The following is a 21,794-nucleotide window of genomic DNA, read 5'->3' as shown; positions in this document are numbered from 1 at the left end:
ATTTGAATGAATATTGTTTTGTTATCTTCTCTGTGACTCTGGTCTGGAAACATCTTCATTCATAACCTTTACTAACTTGTTATTCTCTTCCATCAACATGAAGTATTTCCATGAGACTCACCATCATGACGCTATAGTTACTCCACGAGTAACGTCAACCATGATGCAATAGATGTGACGTCATCAAGGAACGTCCTCACGTCTGTGATGAACAGCGACCTCTAGTGGGCAACATTGCATCACATCCTGGTGCATCATCCAATCAGAGGCGCCGCCGCGACTCACGTGACGCGGGAGCAGAAGAAAGACAACAACAAAGATGGAGGATCTTTCTGTGAACATCTCGCCAGACAAACACTGGACTGAGGAGAAGGAGAAGCTGCTCATCGCGTTTTTCTCTGGTGAGTCCGAAGAAGTTGATCTTTCAAGAGCAAAGTTTGTGTTTTCGGTCGTTAGAGAAGCAGCAACGATTCCAGCAACGATCCCAGCAACCATTGCTCGAACTACATAGAACATTATTATTATTATTATTATTATAACGAGAACAACATAGAACATTATTATTATTATTATTATTATAACGAGAACAACATAGAACATTATTATTATTATTATTATTATAACGAGAACAACATAGAACATTATTATTATTATTATTATTATTATAACGAGAACAACATAGAACATTATTATTATTATTATTATTATAACGAGAACAACATAGAACATTATTATTATTATTATTATTATAACGAGAACAACATAGAACATTATTATTATTATTATTATAACGAGAACAACATAGAACATTATTATTATTATTATTATTATAACGAGAACAACATAGAACATTATTATTATTATTATTATTATAACGAGAACAACATAGAACATTATTATTATTATTATTATTATAACGAGAACAACATAGAACATTATTATTATTATTATTATAATGAGAACAACATAGAACATTATTATTATTATTATTATTATAACGAGAACAACATAGAATATTATTATTATTATTATTATAACGAGAACAACATAGAACATTATTATTATATCGAGAACAACATAGAACATTATTATTATTATTATTATTATAACGAGAACAACATAGAACATTATTATTATTATTATTATTATTATAACGAGAACAACATAGAACATTATTATTATTATTATTATAACGAGAACAACATAGAAAATTATTATTATTATTATTATAACGAGAACAACATAGAACATTATTATTATTTTTATTATTATAACGAGAACAACATAGAACATTATTATTATTATTATTATTATAACGAGAACAACATAGAACATTATTATTATTATTATTATAACGAGAACAACATAGAACATTATTATTATTATTATTATTATTATAACGAGAACAACATAGAACATTATTATTATTATTATAACGAGAACAACATAGAACATTATTATTATTATTATTATTATAACGAGAACAACATAGAACATTATTATTATTATTATTATTATAACGAGAACAACATAGAACATTATTATTATTATTATTATTATAACGAGAACAACATAGAACATTATTATTATTATTATTATTATAACGAGAACAACATAGAACATTATTATTATTATTATAACGAGAACAACATAGAACATTATTATTATTATTATTATTATAACGAGAACAACATAGAACATTATTATTATTATTATTATTATAACGAGAACAACATAGAACATTATTATTATTATTATTATAACGAGAACAACATAGAACATTATTATTATTATTATTATTATTATAACGAGAACAACATAGAACATTATTATTATTATTATTATTATTATAACGAGAACAACATAGAACATTATTATTATTATTATTATTATAACGAGAACAACATAGAACATTATTATTATTATTATTATAATGAGAACAACATAGAACATTATTATTATTATTATTATTATAACGAGAACAACATAGAATATTATTATTATTATTATTATAACGAGAACAACATAGAACATTATTATTATAACGAGAACAACATAGAACATTATTATTATTATTATTATTATAACGAGAACAACATAGAACATTATTATTATTATTATTATTATAACGAGAACAACATAGAACATTATTATTATTATTATTATAACGAGAACAACATAGAAAATTATTATTATTATTATTATAACGAGAACAACATAGAACATTATTATTATTTTTATTATTATAACGAGAACAACATAGAACATTATTATTATTATTATTATAACGAGAACAACATAGAACATTATTATTATTATTATTATAACAAGAACAACATAGAACATTATTATTATTATTATTATTATAACGAGAACAACATAGAACATTATTATTATTATTATTATTATAACGAGAACAACATAGAACATTATTATTATTATTATTATTATAACGAGAACAACATAGAACATTATTATTATTATTATTATAATGAGAACAACATAGAACATTATTATTATTATTATTATAACGAGAACAACATAGAATATTATTATTATTATTATTATAAGGAGAACAACATAGAACATTATTATTATAACGAGAACAACATAGAACATTATTATTATAACGAGAACAACATAGAACATTATTATTATTATTATTATTATAACGAGAACAACATAGAACATTATTATTATTATTATTATTATAACGAGAACAACATAGAACATTATTATTATTATTATTATAATGAGAACAACATAGAACATTATTATTATTATTATTATAACGAGAACAACATAGAATATTATTATTATTATTATTATAAGGAGAACAACATAGAACATTATTATTATAACGAGAACAACATAGAACATTATTATTATTATTATTATTATAACGAGAACAACATAGAACATTATTATTATTATTATTATAACGAGAACAACATAGAACATTATTATTATTATTATTATAACGAGAACAACATAGAAAATTATTATTATTATTATTATAACGAGAACAACATAGAACATTATTATTATTTTTATTATTATAACGAGAACAACATAGAACATTATTATTATTATTATTATAACGAGAACAACATAGAACATTATTATTATTATTATTATTATAACAAGAACAACATAGAACATTATTATTATTATTATTATTATAACGAGAACAACATAGAACATTATTATTATTATTATTATTATAACGAGAACAACATAGAACATTATTATTATTATTATTATAACGAGAACAACATAGAACATTATTATTATTATTATTATAACGAGAACAACATAGAACATTATTATTATTATTATTATTATAACGAGAACAACATAGAATATTATTATTATTATTATTATAACGAGAACAACATAGAATATTATTATTATTATTATTATTATAACGAGAACAACATAGAACATTATTATTATTATTATTATTATAACGAGAACAACAAAGAACATTATTATTATTATTATTATAACGAGAACAACATAGAACATTATTATTATTATTATTATTATAACGAGAACAACATAGAACATTATTATTATTATTATTATTATTATAACGAGAACAACATAGAACATTATTATTATTATTATTATTATAACGAGAACAACATAGAACATTATTATTATTATTATTATAACGAGAACAACATAGAACATTATTATTATTATTATTATTATAACGAGAACAACATAGAACATTATTATTATTATTATTATTATTATTATAACAAGAACAACATAGAACATTATTATTATTATTATTATTATAACGAGAACAACATAGAACATTATTATTATTATTATTATAACGAGAACAACATAGAACATTATTATTATTATTATTATTATAACGAGAACAACATAGAACATTATTATTATTATTATTATAATGAGAACAACATAGAACATTATTATTATTATTATAACGAGAACAACATAGAATATTATTATTATTATTATTATAACGAGAACAACATAGAACATTATTATTATAACGAGAACAACATAGAACATTATTATTATTATTATTATTATAACGAGAACAACATAGAACATTATTATTATTATTATTATTATAACGAGAACAACATAGAACATTATTATTATTATTATTATAACGAGAACAACATAGAACATTATTATTATTATTATTATAACGAGAACAACATAGAACATTATTATTATTATTATTATTATAACGAGAACAACATAGAACATTATTATTATTATTATTATAACGAGAACAACATAGAAAATTATTATTATTATTATTATAACGAGAACAACATAGAACATTATTATTATTTTTATTATTATAACGAGAACAACATAGAACATTATTATTATTATTATTATAACGAGAACAACATAGAACATTATTATTATTATTATTATAACAAGAACAACATAGAACATTATTATTATTATTATTATTATAACAAGAACAACATAGAACATTATTATTATTATTATTATTATAACGAGAACAACATAGAACATTATTATTATTATTATTATTATAACGAGAACAACATAGAATATTATTATTATTATTATTATAACGAGAACAACATAGAACATTATTATTATAACGAGAACAACATAGAACATTATTATTATTATTATTATTATAACGAGAACAACATAGAACATTATTATTATTATTATTATAACGAGAACAACATAGAACATTATTATTATTATTATTATAACGAGAACAACATAGAAAATTATTATTATTATTATTATAACGAGAACAACATAGAACATTATTATTATTATTATTATAACGAGAACAACATAGAACATTATTATTATTATTATTATTATAACGAGAACAACATAGAACATTATTATTATTTTTATTATTATAACGAGAACAACATAGAACATTATTATTATTATTATTATAACGAGAACAACATAGAACATTATTATTATTATTATTATAACAAGAACAACATAGAACATTATTATTATTATTATTATTATAACGAGAACAACATAGAACATTATTATTATTATTATAACGAGAGCAACATAGAACATTATTATTATTATTATTATTATAACGAGAACAACATAGAACATTATTATTATTATTACAACGAGAACAACATAGAACATTATTATTATTATTATTATAACGAGAACAACATAGAACATTATTATTATTATTATTATAACGAGAACAACATAGAACATTATTATTATTATTATTATTATAACGAGAACAACATAGAATATTATTATTATTATTATTATAACGAGAACAACATAGAATATTATTATTATTATTATTATAACGAGAACAACATAGAATATTATTATTATTATTATTATAACGAGAACAACATAGAACATTATTATTATTATTATTATAACGAGAACAACATAGAACATTATTATTATTATTATTATAACGAGAACAACATAGAACATTATTATTATTATTATTATAACGAGAACAACATAGAATATTATTATTATTATTATTCTAACGAGAACAACATAGAACATTATTATTATTATTATTATAACGAGAACAACATAGAACATTATTATTATTATTACAACGAGAACAACATAGAACATTATTATTATTATTACAACGAGAACAACATAGAACATTATTATTATTATTATTATAACGAGAACAACATAGAACATTATTATTATTATTATTATAACGAGAACAACATAGAACATTATTATTATTATTATTACAACGAGAACAACATAGAACATTATTATTATTATTACAACGAGAACAACATAGAACATTATTATTATTATTATTATTATAACGAGAACAACATAGAACATTATTATTATTATTACAACGAGAACAACATAGAACATTATTATTATTATTATTATAACGAGAACAACATAGAACATTATTATTATAATTATTATAACAACGAGATTATTATTATTATTATTATTATTATTATTATTATTATTATTATTATTATTATTATTATTATTATTATTATTATTATTATAATAACAACAAGAACAACAGCAACAAGCCGGAGATATCTGGAAAGATGGAGTGATTTTGTCAGAACAAATAGTTTACAAGAAACCCTGAGAAGACCCACCAGAATTGATGTTTGGCGGAGGGTCTACGTGTTTTGTTGAAGGTCTACGTGTTTTGTTGAAGGTCTACGTGTTTTGTTGAAGGTCTACGTGTTTTGTTGAAGGTCTACGTGTTTTATTGAGGGTCTACGTGTTTTGTTGAGGGTCTATGTGTTATGTGGAGGGTCTACGTGTTTTGTTGAGGGTCTACGTGTTTTGTTGAGGGTCTACGTGTTTTGTTGAGGGTCTACGTGTTATGTGGAGGGTCTACGTGTTTTGTTGAGGGTCTACGTGTTTTGTTGAGGGTCTATGTGTTATGTGGAGGGTCTACGTGTTATGTGGAGGGTCTACGTGTTATGTGGAGGGTCTATGTGTTATGTGGAGGGTCTACGTGTTTTGTTGAGGGTCTACGTGTTTTGTTGAGGGTCTATGTGTTATGTGGAGGGTCTACGTGTTTTGTTGAGGGTCTATGTGTTATGTGGAGGGTCTACGTGTTTTGTTGAGGGTCTATGTGTTATGTGGAGGGTCTACGTGTTATGTGGAGGGTCTACGTGTTTTGTTGAGGGTCTATGTGTTATGTGGAGGGTCTACGTGTTTTGTTGAGGGTCTATGTGTTATGTGGAGGGTCTACGTGTTTTGTTGAGGGTCTATGTGTTATGTGGAGGGTCTACGTGTTATGTGGAGGGTCTACGTGTTTTGTTGAGGGTCTACGTGTTTTGTTGAGGGTCTATGTGTTATGTGGAGGGTCTATGTGTTATGTGGAGGGTCTACGTGTTTTGTTGAGGGTCTATGTGTTATGTTGAGGGTCTATGTGTTATGTGGAGGGTATATGTGTTTTGTTGAGGGTCTAGGTGTTTTGTTGAAGGTCTACGTGTTTTGTTGAAGGTCTACGTGTTTTGTTGAAGGTCTACGTGTTTTATTGAGGGTCTACGTGTTTTGTTGAGGGTCTATGTGTTATGTGGAAGGTCTACGTGTTATGTGGAGGGTCTACGTGTTTTGTTGAAGGTCTACGTGTTTTGTTGAAGGTCTACGTGTTTTGTTGAGGGTCTACGTGTTATGTGGAGGGTCTACGTGTTATGTGGAGGGTCTACGTGTTTTGTTGAGGGTCTATGTGTTATGTGGAGGGTCTACGTGTTATGTGGAGGGTCTACGTGTTTTGTTGAAGGTCTACGTGTTATGTGGAGGGTCTACGTGTTTTGTTGAGGGTCTACGTGTTTTGTTGAAGGTCTACGTGTTTTGTTGAAGGTCTACGTGTTTTGTTGAGGGTCTACGTGTTATGTGGAGGGTCTACGTGTTATGTGGAGGGTCTACGTGTTTTGTTGAGGGTCTATGTGTTATGTGGAGGGTCTACGTGTTATGTGGAGGGTCTACGTGTTATGTGGAGGGTCTACGTGTTATGTGGAGGGTCTACGTGTTATGTGGAGGGTCTACGTGTTATGTGGAGGGTCTACGTGTTATGTGGAGGGTCTACGTGTTATGTGGAGGGTCTACGTGTTATGTGGAGGGTCTACGTGTTATGTGGAGGGTCTACGTGTTTTGTTGAGGGTCTACGTGTTTTGTTGAAGGTCTACGTGTTTTGTTGAAGGTCTACGTGTTTTGTTGAGGGTCTACGTGTTATGTGGAGGGTCTACGTGTTATGTGGAGGGTCTACGTGTTTTGTTGAGGGTCTATGTGTTATGTGGAGGGTCTACGTGTTATGTGGAGGGTCTACGTGTTATGTGGAGGGTCTACGTGTTATGTGGAGGGTCTACGTGTTATGTGTGTAAAACTCTTGTTTAAGCAGCAACACAACAAAGACAACATTCACACCTTTGTTCAGAAAGTGGTAGATGATGCTAAAAGCTCCTCAAGCAGGACCAGCGTAGAAGGTCCTTAATGGTTGAGAAGGTCTGACGTGAAGGTCTCGTTCAGAGCACAGCTGTCTGTGGAAGCACAAGACTCTGGACTACAAGAACCGGGAGCTTCGCTGGAAAACTCTGGAGAAGCTGCGAGTCCTGCTGAGCTCTCAACCTCCACCTGCTGCCTTCACAGGTGAGTGGTGCTGTCGAAGGTCACACTGAAGGTCACGTGTTGACCCTTGTCTTCTCCAGTCGAGGACATCAAGAACAAGTTCCGTAACCTCCGCACCACGTTCCAGCGACAGTTCAAGATCGTGGCGGCGAGTCGCGTGAGTGACGACGTGTTCGTGCCTCAGTGGAGACATTACCAGCAGCTGCTCTTCCTGGAGAGTGAAGGTCCTACAGAACCTCCCACCCCACCCTTGACCTCCGACCCCCCGCCTCCGCCCCGCTCCTCCGAGCCCCAGCTCAGATGTTTGTGGAGCGAGGAGAAGGAGCGAGCCCTCATAGACTTTTATTGTGGTGAGTGACTTCCTGGAACAGCATCTGTCTGTAGACTGACCGATGATCTCCTGCAGACCACCAGAGTCTCTGGAACAAGAGGTCCGAGAACCACTGCAACCAGCAGGTCCGCATGAAGCTGCTGGAGACGCTCAGCGCCGAACTGTCGGACCCCACGACCTTCCTGTCAGGTGACCTTTATCACATGGATTTAAATGGATGAATGTGCTTTTATTCTGGCGGAGCGACAGGAAGTGAGTGTGAACATGTTGTCCAGTACTTGACTCTGATGTTGTGATAGTGTAGTAACAAGTATATATGTGTAGTATTGTCCAGTACTTGACTCTGATGTTGTGATAGTGTAGTAACAAGTATATATGTGTAGTATTGTCCAGTACTTGACTCTGGTGTTGTGATAGTGTAGTAACAAGTATATATGTGTAGTATTGTCCAGTACTTGACTCTGGTGTTGTGATAGTGTAGTAACAAGTATATATGTGTAGTATTGTCCAGTACTTGACTCTGGTGTTGTGATAGTGTAGTAACAAGTATATATGTGTAGTATTGTCCAGTACTTGACTCTGGTGTTGTGATAGTGTAGTAACAAGTATATATGTGTAGTATTGTCCAGTACTTGACTCTGATGTTGTGATAGTGTAGTAACAAGTATATATGTGTAGTATTGTCCAGTACTTGACTCTGGTGTTGTGATAGTGTAGTAACAAGTATATATGTGTAGTATTGTCCAGTACTTGACTCTGGTGTTGTGATAGTGTAGTAACAAGTATATATGTGTAGTATTGTCCAGTACTTGACTCTGGTGTTGTGATAATGTAGTAACAAGTATATATGTGTAGTATTGTCCAGTACTTGACTCTGGTGTTGTGATAGTGTAGTAACAAGTATATATGTGTAGTATTGTCCAGTACTTGACTCTGGTGTTGTGATAATGTAGTAACAAGTATATATGTGTAGTATTGTCCAGTACTTGACTCTGGTGTTGTGATAGTGTAGTAACAAGTATATATGTGTAGTATTGTCCAGTACTTGACTCTGGTGTTGTGATAGTGTAGTAACAAGTATATATGTGTAGTATTGTCCAGTACTTGACTCTGGTGTTGTGATAGTGTAGTAACAAGTATATATGTGTAGTATTGTCCAGTACTTGACTCTGGTGTTGTGATAGTGTAGTAACAAGTATATATGTGTAGTATTGTCCAGTACTTGACTCTGGTGTTGTGATAATGTAGTAACAAGTATATATGTGTAGTATTGTCCAGTACTTGACTCTGGTGTTGTGATAGTGTAGTAACAAGTATATATGTGTAGTATTGTCCAGTACTTGACTCTGGTGTTGTGATAATGTAGTAACAAGTATATATGTGTAGTATTGTCCAGTACTTGACTCTGGTGTTGTGATAGTGTAGTAACAAGTATATATGTGTAGTATTGTCCAGTACTTGACTCTGGTGTTGTGATAGTGTAGTAACAAGTATATATGTGTAGTATTGTCCAGTACTTGACTCTGGTGTTGTGATAGTGTAGTAACAAGTATATATGTGTAGTATTGTCCAGTACTTATGTATATGTAAATATGTCCAAACATCAGCTTTAGAAGCTGCTGGACTCACTGTATCCTCTCATCCTCAGTGGTAAACAAATCAAGTCTAACCTTCGCTGACGTTGCAGATCAAACGATGTCAAGATGTTTCTGCGACACATTCAACGGTTTGTTCTTCCACAGTCGAGGACGTCAAGAACAAGTTCAAGAACCTGCGCACGGTCTTCAACCGAGAGCTGAAGCTGGTCCAGAGCTCCAGAGGCTCCTGCAGACCCTTCAGCTCTAAGTGGAAGTACTTCCCTGAGATGATGTTCCTCACCGAGGGCAGAGACTCTGAAGGTCTGGATGAGCTGAGGAGACTTGAAGATGATGGTCCACGAGGTCTCCTCCTGAGCAGCTCCTATGAGAGCCTGAAGACCACGAGCCCAGGACAGACTCTCCTCCCGCAGGAGTCCACGGGTCGAGTCAAGTCCGAGAGTCCAGTCCGACCCGTGACCTCCTCGCGACCCTCGTCGCCCCCTGACATCAAGCCTTTCATCCTCGCCGAGTCTAGCGCCCCCTCTGGTGGAGCTCAGAACCACACCTCGCTCATGAGCACGTCAACACCTGCCGATGTGTCCGTGCGTTCGCCCCAGGACTCCCACCTATGTTCCAGCCCGTCACCCCGACACATTCCCGCGCCAGAGGTCACGACCCTGAGCGACGCCCACTGCTTCTGGAGCGACGCCAAGACTCAGCTGCTCATCAACTTCTTCGCAGGTAACTTTATTATCATTGAACCTAATCACAGGTGAGTTTTATTATCTTTGAACCTGATCACAGGTAACTTTATTATCATTGAACCTGATCACAGGTAACTTTATTATCATTGAACCTGATCACAGGTGAGCTTTATTATCATTGAACCTGATCACAGGTAACTTTATTATCATTGAACCTGATCACAGGTAACTTTATTATCTTTGAACCTGATCACAGGTAACTTTATTATCATTGAACCTGATCACAGGTGAGTTTTATTATCATTGAACCTGATCACAGGTAACTTTATTATCATTGAACCTGATCACAGGTAACTTTATTATCATTGAACCTAATCACAGGTGAGTTTTATTATCATTGAACCTGATCACAGGTAACTTTATTATCATTGAACCTGATCACAGGTGAGCTTTATTATCATTGAACCTGATCACAGGTGAGCTTTATTATCTTTGAACCTGATCACAGGTAACTTTATTATCATTGAACCTGATCACAGGTAACTTTATTATCATTGAACCTGATCACAGGTAACTTTATTATCATTGAACCTGATCCCAGGTAACTTTATTATCATTGAACCTGATCACAGGTAACTTTATTATCATTGAACCTAATCACAGGTGAGTTTTATTATCATTGAACCTGATCACAGGTAACTTTATTATCATTGAACCTGATCACAGGTGAGCTTTATTATCATTGAACCTGATCACAGGTGAGCTTTATTATCTTTGAACCTGATCACAGGTAACTTTATTATCTTTGAATCTGATCACAGGTAACTTTATTATCATTGAACCTAATCACAGGTGAGCTTTATTATCATTGAACCTGATCACAGGTGAGCTTTATTATCATTGAACCTGATCACAGGTGAGCTTTATTGTCTTTGAACCTGATCACAGGTAACTTTATTATCTTTGAACCTGATCACAGGTAACTTTATTGTCTTTGAATCTGATCACAGGTAACTTTATTATCATTGAACCTGATCACAGGTAACTTTATTATCATTGAACCTGATCACAGGTGAGCTTTATTATCATTGAACCTGATCACAGGTAACTTTATTATCTTTGAACCTGATCACAGGTAACTTTATTATCATTGAACGTGATCACAGGTAACTTTATTATCTTTTAACCTGATCACAGGTAACTTTATTATCATTGAACGTGATCACAGGTGAGTTTTATTATCATTGAACGTGATCACAGGTAACTTTATTATCTTTGAACCTGATCACAGGTAACTTTATTATCATTAAACCTGATCACAGGTGAGTTTTATTATCATTGAACGTGATCACAGGTAACTTTATTATCTTTGAACCTGATCACAGGTAACTTTATTATCATTGAACGTGATCACAGGTGAGTTTTATTATCATTGAACGTGATCACAGGTAACTTTATTATCTTTGAACCTGATCACAGGTAACTTTATTATCATTGAACGTGATCACAGGTGAGTTTTATTATCATTGAACGTGATCACAGGTAACTTTATTATCATTAAACCTGATCACAGGTGAGTTTTATTATCATTGAACCTGATCACAGGTAACTTTATTATCTTTGAACCTGATCACAGGTAACTTTATTATCATTGAACGTGATCACATGTAACTTTATTATCATTGAACCTGATCACAGGTGAGCTTTATTATCATTGAACCTGATCACAGGTAACTTTATTATCATTGAACCTGATCACAGGTAACTTTATTATCTTTGAACGTGATCACAGGTAACTTTATTATCTTTGAACCTGATCACAGGTAACTTTATTATCTTTGAACGTGATCACAGGTAACTTTATTATCTTTGAACCTGATCACAGGTAACTTTATTATCTTTGAACCTGATCACAGGTAACTTTATTATCTTTGAACCTGATCACAGGTAACTTTATTATCATTGAACGTGATCACAGGTAACTTTATTATCATTGAACCTGATCACAGGTGAGCTTTATTATCATTGAACCTGATCACAGGTAACTTTATTATCATTGAACCTGATCACAGGTAACTTTATTATCTTTGAACGTGATCACAGGTAACTTTATTATCTTTGAACCTGATCACAGGTAACTTTATTATCTTTGAACGTGATCACAGGTAACTTTATTATCTTTGAACCTGATCACAGGTAACTTTATTATCTTTGAACCTGATCACAGGTAACTTTATTATCTTTGAACCTGATCACAGGTAACTTTATTATCATTGAACGTGATCACAGGTAACTTTATTATCTTTGAACCTGATCACAGGTAACTTTATTATCATTGAACCTGATCACAGGTAACTTTATTATCTTTGAACCTGATCACAGGTAACTTTATTATCATTGAACCTAATCACAGGTAACTTTATTATCATTGAACGTGATCACAGGTAACTTTATTATCTTTGAACCTGATCACAGGTAACTTTATTATCATTGAACCTGATCACAGGTAACTTTATTATCATTGAACGTGATCACAGGTAACTTTATTATCTTTGAACCTGATCACAGGTAACTTTATTATCATTGAACCTGATCACAGGTAACTTTATTATCTTTGAACCTAATCACAGGTAACTTTATTATCATTGAACCTGATCACAGGTAACTTTATTATCTCTGAACCTGATCACAGGTAACTTTATTATCATTGAACCTGATCACAGGTAACTTTATTATCATTGAACCTGATCACAGGTAACTTTATTATCTTTGAACCTGATCACAGGTAACTTTATTATCATTGAACCTAATCACAGGTGAGTTTTATTATCATTGAACCTGATCACAGGTAACTTTATTATCTTTGAACCTGATCACAGGTAACTTTATTATCATTGAACCTAATCACAGGTGAGTTTTATTATCTTTGAACCTGATCACAGGTGAGCTGAGAGTCTCAGGTGTTTTTACTCTAGGTTCTACTCAAAGCAACATTCTAGATGAACTGATGAAACTTCATGAACCTTCTTGTCTAGTTGAAACATGTGACACGGGGATCTTTAACTAACTAGTCACTAGTTGAATTAAACAGTGTAGACGTGTTGACGTGAAGCATAAGTGTGAGCAGGTAAGTCCTCACAGGTGTGTCTCCAGGTCACAGCTGCCTGTGGAACCATCGCTCCGAGAGCTACAGGAACCGACACCTGAAGAAGAGTCTTCTGGAGCGTCTGAGCCACATGTTGAGCAGCGATGAAGACGTGCCCTTCACAGGTAACGCCTCACCCTCGTCTCACCCTCGTCTCACCCTCACCTCACCCTCGTCTCACCCTCGTCTCACCCTCGCCTCACCCTCGTCTCACCCTCACCTCACCCTCGTCTCACCCTCGTCTCACCCTCACCTCACCCTCGTCTCACCCTCACCTCACCCTCGTCTCACCCTCACCTCACCCTCGTCTCACCCTCGTCTCACCCTCACCTCACCCTCGTCTCACCCTCACCCTCGTCTCACCCTCGTCTCACCCTCACCTCACCCTCGTCTCACCCTCGTCTCACCCTCGTCTCACCCTCACCTCACCCTCACCTCACCCTCACCTCACCCTCGTCTCACCCTCGTCTCACCCTCACCCTCGTCTCACCCTCGTCTCACCCTCGTCTCACCCTCACCTCACCCTCACCTCACCCTCGTCTCACCCTCACCTCACCCTCACCTCACCCTCACCTCACCCTCACCTCACCCTCACCTCACCCTCGTCTCACCCTCACCTCACCCTCGTCTCACCCTCACCTCACCCTCGTCTCACCCTCACCTCACCCTCACCCTCGCCTCACCCTCGTCTCACCCTCACCTCACCCTCGCCTCACCCTCGTCTCACCCTCACCTCACCCTCACCTCACCCTCTCCTCACCCTCGCCTCACCCTCGTCTCACCCTCACCTCACCCTCTCCTCACCCTCGCCTCACCCTCTTTCCCTCTTTCACTCTCACCTCACCCTCACCTCACCCTCTCACTCTTCCTCTCCCTGCAGTGGAGGACATCAAAGCAAAGTTCCGTAACTTGAGGACCATCTTCCAGCGCGAGCACAGGTCCATGAGGTCCAGCCAGACGTGCGGCTCCGAGGACTTCTACGTTCCCAAGTGGAAACATTACGTGCAGCTGATGTTTCTGTGCGACTCCTGCGACGAGGACCAGGAGAAGCTCCTGAACTCATCGCGACCCCCCCTGGACCCGCCTCACTCCCCGACCCCCCCGGACTCCCGCCGCTCCTCGCCCGCCTCCTCGCCCTCCACGCTGTCCTCTCGCACCGACAGCAGGCGGCGCAAGCGAGCGACGTCGGACGTGCTGGACCTGATGACGGCCTTCTGTCAGAACCAGAACCAGAGCCGCTCCAGACACTCGGGCTTCCTCAGGTACGTGGAGGAGCTTCTGAACGACGCGCCTGAACATCGAGTCAAGAGGCTGAAGAAGAAGATCATCCAGACCATCTTCACCGAGCTGGAGGACGCGTAGCACCATCGTTGGTCAACTTTTGCATTGAACGTTTTTTAAGCTTTTTCTTTATCGAACAATTGAATCCTTTCTACAGTGAAGTAGAATCAGTTTTAATGAATCATTGAATGAATTCAATATAATGTCTCCAGACTGAAGCAACAGAGCCAGAGCTGCTGATCCTATGATGCCAGTCTTTGTTTGAAATCAACCAAAACATTTGGATAAAAGTAAAGTTTAAACATTTGTTCCATTCATTCAATATTGTGATGAAACTGATACTTCCTCATACTTTGAATCACATGATATTTAATATTTATTATCAAGACTCACTTATTTCCACATCAGCAATATTGTCCTTTAGCAGGTTCTTCACATGTTTCTGTCGTCACCAGAGTCACGTCGTGAAATAAACTATTTTGCACAAATAATCAATATTATGTTTCCTGTTATGTTTCCTGTAGTGGCTCCATCTCCTCGTGGAAAGGTTGCAGGTTCACTTCTGGAGGCTCCTGGTTGATTGAGTGTTTCTATGTTTGACCTTCTTTTCTTCAACGACTGTTTCGCTGATCACTGTGTTGAAATACTGGATCAAACCTGTTCAATCCAACTTGACAATTCAGAAAAATGCATTGTTGAGGTTTTTACTGACAACATTAAATTGATCAAAGAGAAAATCTCTCTTTTGTTCGGAACCTCTGCTGTCTCTGAGCCCCTCTCCTCCTCTTGGTCTTCCTTTAACCCTGTGACTCTGGCTGATATTTCTGGTGAGCAAATTTAATATTATTAAACTATACTATTTCTGATCTTCATTCTTGTCCAAGATCTCAGAGAAGGTTGTGTCTGAGCAGCTGTTCCTGGATCAGAGCGACATCCATGAGAAGTTTCAGTCTGGCTTCTTAAACATCTACGGAGACAGTCTTACTGAAGGTGTCCAGTGACATCATGATGTTCTGGTTCTGTTGGATCTGTCCTCAGCCTTTGACACAGTTGAACCAGATCCTGAAGACTGAGGGATGAAGACTGTCTTACTTACTTCCAGGTCCAAAGAAGGTCGACTCCTGTGTATGTTCTCCTCGTGTTGTGTAGGTTTACTCCTGGAACTCTGATTTCCTCCCACAGTCCAAAAACATACAGATGTTGATTGAGAACCTGTGTGTTACTATGTGTTTGTGTGAATGTTATGAGTCTTTGTGTGTCCTGAGATGGACTGGCCTCCTGTCCAGGGTGTCCCCCGCCTCTCATGAAGAAGCTGGGATAGACTCTACAACCAGCGGCAGAAAATGAATGAACGTTTCACCTGCTGCCAGCTGGGGGCGCTGTCGGTCCACTTGACACAACGGTTTCCCTTGTAACCTTTGACCTTAGTTAACAGGAGCTCGAGCGACATCAAAGCTTTAAGATTAGGGTCAGTTCGTGATCACGTGACAATAGTAACATGAGTTTGTTAAAGATCTAAAGAAGTTTTAATTCTTCGTGTTTAGTTTTGGAAGAAACATGTGTTAAAAACGTTCTTGAGTGAACATGTGAACCTCCTCCTACTCCTCTCCCTCCCTCCTCCTCTTCCTCTTCCTCTCTCTCTCCTCCTCCTCTTCCTCTCTCTCTCCTTCTCCTCCTCCTCCTCCTCCTCCTCTCTCTCCCTCCCTCTTCCTCCTCTCTCTCTCTCCCTCCTCCTCTCTCTCTCTCCCTCCCTCCTCCTCCTCTCTCTCCCTCGCCCCCTCCTCCTCCTCTCTCTCCCTCCCTCCTCTCTCTCCCTCCCCCCTCCTCCTCTCTCTCTCTCTCCCTCCCTCCTCCTCCTCCTCCTCCTCTCTCTCCCTCCCCCCCTCCTCCTCTCTCTCTCTCTCCCTCCCTCCTCCTCCTCCTCTCCCTCCCCCCTCCTCCTCTCTCTCTCTCTCCCTCCCTCCTCCTCCTCCTCCTCCTCTCTCTCCCTCCCCCCCTCCTCCTCTCTCTCTCTCTCCCTCCCTCCTCCTCCTCTCCCTCCCTCCTCCTCTCTCTCTCTCTCCCTCCCTCCTCCTCCTCCTCTCCCTCCCTCCTCCTCTCTCTCTCTCCCTCCCTCCTCCTCCTCCTCCTCTCTCTCCCTCCCCCCCTCCTCCTCTCTCTCTCTCTCTCTCTCTCTACCTCCCTCCTCCTCCTCCTCTCCCTCCCTCCTCCTCTCTCTCTCTCTCTCCCTCCCTCCTCCTCCCTCCCTCCCTCCCACTGAACTCTATTGTTATGTTAAACTTTGGATCAACAGCTTCAACTTCGACCGAACTTTTCCAGCAGAACCGAGTGTATCTCGCTTCAGTGATGCGTTCAGGGCCCCGCGGCTCCTCGTCCAGAGCTGCTCCGGTGCAGGAGTCCGTGTCTCGGGCTTGAGAGTTGGACATGCAGGTCCAGGGCTCGGTTCTGGTGGAGGCTCGTGTGCGGGGAGGAGCTCCCTGGGGCTTCAGCGTGACGGGCGGCCTGGAGCAGCGCGAGCCTCTGCTCATCTCCAAGGTACTGTTGACACTCGCGCGAGCATGTTGTGACGTCACGAACCTATGACCGTCACACGTTCTGTAGCTGATCATGTCGTCGAAGCTCGTCCTTGAAATATGACGTCATTTCAACTTCATATCGAACTTTATTTGACTCACAATTCAACGATTTTGATGACATCATTCTCTCCTGTCGGGAATTCCGTTGACGTCACAGCTTGACAATAGGATTTTTGTTTCCAGAGTTTACAACAAACACACAAGGCACAGTGCATCATGGGAATTATTCAAGCTCCCTTGATAAAAGTAAGAAATAAAGTGAATTAATTATCTGCCAGACAAACATACACCTGCCAGGACCAGACAAACATACAACTGCCAGGACAAAACGAACATATACCTGCCAGGACCAGAGAAACATACACCTGCCAGGATCAGACAAACATACACCTGCCAGGACAAAACGAACATATACCTGCCAGGAACAGACATACATACACCTGCCAGGACCAGACATACATACACCTGCCGGGACGAGACAAACATACACCTGCCAGGACCAAACATACATACACCTGCCAGGACCAGACAAACATACACCTGCCAGGACCAAACAAACATACACCTGCCGGGACAAGACAAACATACACCTGCCAGGACCAAACAAACATACACCTGCCAGGACCAGACAAACATACACCTGCCAGGACCAAACAAACATACACCTGCCAGGACCAGACAAACATACACCTGCCAGGACCAGACATACATACACCTGCCAGGACCAGACAAACATACACCTGCCAGGACCAGACAAACATACACCTGCCAGGACCAGACATACATACACCTGCCAGGACCAGACATACATACACCTGCCAGGACCAGACAAACATTCACCTGCCAGGACCAGACAAACATACACCTGCCAGGACCAGACATACATTCACCTGCCAGGACCAGACATACATACACCTGCCAGGACCAGACATACATACACCTGCCGGGACCAGACATACATACACCTGCCAGGACCAGACATACATACACCTGCCAGGACCAGACAAACATTCACCTGCCAGGACCAGACAAACATACACCTGCCAGGACCAGACATACATTCACCTGCCAGGACCAGACATACATACACCTGCCAGGACCAGACATACATACACCTGCCGGGACCAGACATACATACACCTGCCAGGACCAGACATACATACACCTGCCGGGACGAGACAAACATACACCTGCCAGGAACAGACAAACATTCACCTGCCAGGACCAGACAAAGATTCACCTGCCAGGACCAGACAAACATACACCTGCCAGGACCAGACAAACATTCACCTGCCAGGACCAGACAAACATTCACCTGCCAGGACCAGACAAACATTCACCTGCCAGGACCAGACAAACATACACCTGCCAGGACCAGACAAAAATATACCTGCCAGGACCAGACAAACATACACCTGCCAGGACCAGACAAAAATATACCTGCCAGGACCAGACAAACATACACCTGCCAGGACCAGACAAAAATATACCTGCCAGGACCAGACAAACATACACCTGCCAGGACCAGACAAAAATATACCTGCCAGGACCAGATAAACATTCACCTGCTGGATGATGTCATCCTCGTACATGATGATGTCATCCTCGTACTTGATGATGTCATCCTCGTACATGATGATGTCATCCTCGTACTTGATGATGTCATCCTCGTACATGATGATGTCATCCTCGTACTTGATGATGTCATCCTCGTACATGATGATGTCATCCTCGTACTTGATGATGTCATCCTCGTACTTGATGATGTCATCCTCGTACATGATGATGTCATCCTCGTACTTGATGATGTCATCCTCGTACATGATGATGTCATCCTCGTACTTGATGATGTCATCCTCATACATGATGATGTCATCCTCGTACATGATGATGTCATCCTCGTACTTGATGATGTCATCCTCGTACTTGATGATGTCATCCTCGTACATGATGATGTCATCCTCGTACATGATGATGTCATCCTCGTACTTGATGATGTCATCCTCGTACTTGATGATGTCATCCTCGTACTTGATGATGTCATCCTCGTACTTGATGATGTCATCCTCGTACATGATGATGTCATCCTCGTACATGATGATGTCATCCTCGTACTTGATGATGTCATCCTCGTACTTGATGATGTCATCCACGTACTTGATGATGTCATCCTCGTACTTGATGATGTCATCCTCGTACATGATGATGTCATCCTCGTACATGATGATGTCATCCTCGTACTTGATGATGTCATCCTCGTACTTGATGATGTCATCCTCGTACATGATGATGTCATCCTCGTACATGATGATGTCATCCTCGTACATGATGATGTCATCCTCGTACTTGATGATGTCATCCTCGTACATGATGATGTCATCCTCGTACTTGATGATGTCATCCTCGTACTTGATGATGTCATCCTCGTACTTGATGATGTCATCCTCGTACTTGATGATGTCATCCACGTACTTGATGATGTCATCCTCGTACTTGATGATGTCATCCTCGTACATGATGATGTCATCCTCGTACTTGATGATGTCATCCTCGTACATGATGATGTCATCCTCTTACTTGATGATGTCATCCTCGTACATGATGATGTCATCCTCGTACTTGATGATGTCATCCTCGTACATGATGATGTCATCCTCGTACTTGATGATGTCATCCACGTACTTGATGATGTCATCCTCGTACTTGATGATGTCATCCTCGTACTTGATGATGTCATCCACGTACTTGATGATGTCATCCACGTACTTGATGATGTCATCCTCGTACTTGATGATGTCATCCTCGTACATGATGATGTCATCCTCGTACTTGATGATGTCATCCTCGTACTTGATGATGTCATCCTCGTACTTGATGATGTCATCCTCGTACTTGATGATGTCATCCACGTACTTGATGATGTCATCCTCGTACTTGATGATGTCATCCTCGTACATGATGATGTCATCCTCGTACTTGATGATGTCATCCTCGTACATGATGATGTCATCCTCGTACTTGATGATGTCATCCACGTACTTGATGATGTCATCCTCGTACTTGATGATGTCATCCTCGTACATGATGATGTCATCCTCGTACTTGATGATGTCATCCTCGTACATGATGATGTCATCCTCGTACTTGATGATGTCATCCTCGTACTTGATGATGTCATCCTCGTACATGATGATGTCATCCACGTACTTGATGATGTCATCCTCGTACTTGATGATGTCATCCTCGTACTTGATGATGTCATCCACGTACTTGATGATGTCATCCACGTACTTGATGATGTCATCCTCGTACTTGATGATGTCATCCTCGTACATGATGATGTCATCCTCGTACTTGATGATGTCATCCTCGTACATGATGATGTCATCCTCGTACTTGATGATGTCATCCTCGTACATGATGATGTCATCCTCGTACATGATGATGTCATCCTCGTACATGATGATGTCATCCTCGTACTTGATGTCATCCTCGTACATGATGATGTCATCCTCGTACTTGATGATGTCATCCTCGTACATGATGATGTCATCCACGTACTTGATGATGTCATCCTCGTACATGATGATGTCATCCTCTTACATGATGATGTCATCCTCGTACTTGATGTCATCCTCGTACTTGATGTCATCCTCGTACTTGATGATGTCATCCTCGTACTTGATGATGTCATCCTCGTACATGATGATGTCATCCTCGTACTTGATGATGTCATCCACGTACTTGATGATGTCATCCTCGTACATGATGATGTCATCCTCGTACTTGATGATGTCATCCTCGTACTTGATGATGTCATCCTCGTACTTGATGATGTCATCCTCGTACATGATGATGTCATCCTCGTACTTGATGATGTCATCCTCGTACTTGATGATGTCATCCTCGTACTTGATGATGTCATCCTCGTACTTGATGATGTCATCCTCGTACATGATGATGTCATCCACGTACTTGATGATGTCATCCTCGTACTTGATGATGTCATCCTCGTACTTGATGATGTCATCCTCGTACTTGATGATG

The 21,794-nt window shown here is 37.9% G+C and overlaps 2 protein-coding genes across 3 annotated transcripts in view; both read left to right on the top strand.

Annotated features, from left to right (window-relative positions):
- The first annotated feature begins 314 nt into the window (after nt 1–314).
- LOC148078952 (uncharacterized) lies at nt 315–15,896 on the top strand. The gene is made up of 7 exons (XM_087792290.1): nt 315–401; nt 8,035–8,154; nt 8,214–8,483; nt 8,540–8,653; nt 10,207–10,782; nt 13,899–14,015; nt 14,771–15,896. Exons 1-7 carry the CDS (start codon nt 320–322, stop codon nt 15,250–15,252), a joined length of 1,761 nt encoding a protein of 586 aa, XP_087648416.1. The 5' UTR covers nt 315–319; the 3' UTR covers nt 15,253–15,896.
- A 1,603-nt stretch (nt 15,897–17,499) lies between these two features.
- The window catches only part of shroom3 (shroom family member 3), a 94,429-nt gene continuing 90,134 nt past the window's right edge, over nt 17,500–21,794 (top strand). Inside the window, exon 1 of one of the 2 annotated variants that reach the window (XM_087790380.1) lies at nt 17,500–17,706. In XM_087790380.1, coding sequence (XP_087646506.1) covers nt 17,596–17,706 — 111 coding nt within the window. In that variant the 5' untranslated portion in view covers nt 17,500–17,595. The remainder of the gene's footprint in view (nt 17,707–21,794) is intronic. The other variant, XM_087790381.1, reaches the window with a different exon arrangement.

The sequence above is a fragment of the Callionymus lyra genome, chromosome 5 (assembly GCF_982586985.1).
Source record: "Callionymus lyra chromosome 5, fCalLyr1.hap1.1, whole genome shotgun sequence".
Classification (NCBI taxonomy): domain Eukaryota; kingdom Metazoa; phylum Chordata; class Actinopteri; order Syngnathiformes; family Callionymidae; genus Callionymus; species Callionymus lyra.
Note: the sequence above shows the minus strand (reverse complement) of the source record. Positions and strands in the feature narration are given on the sequence as shown.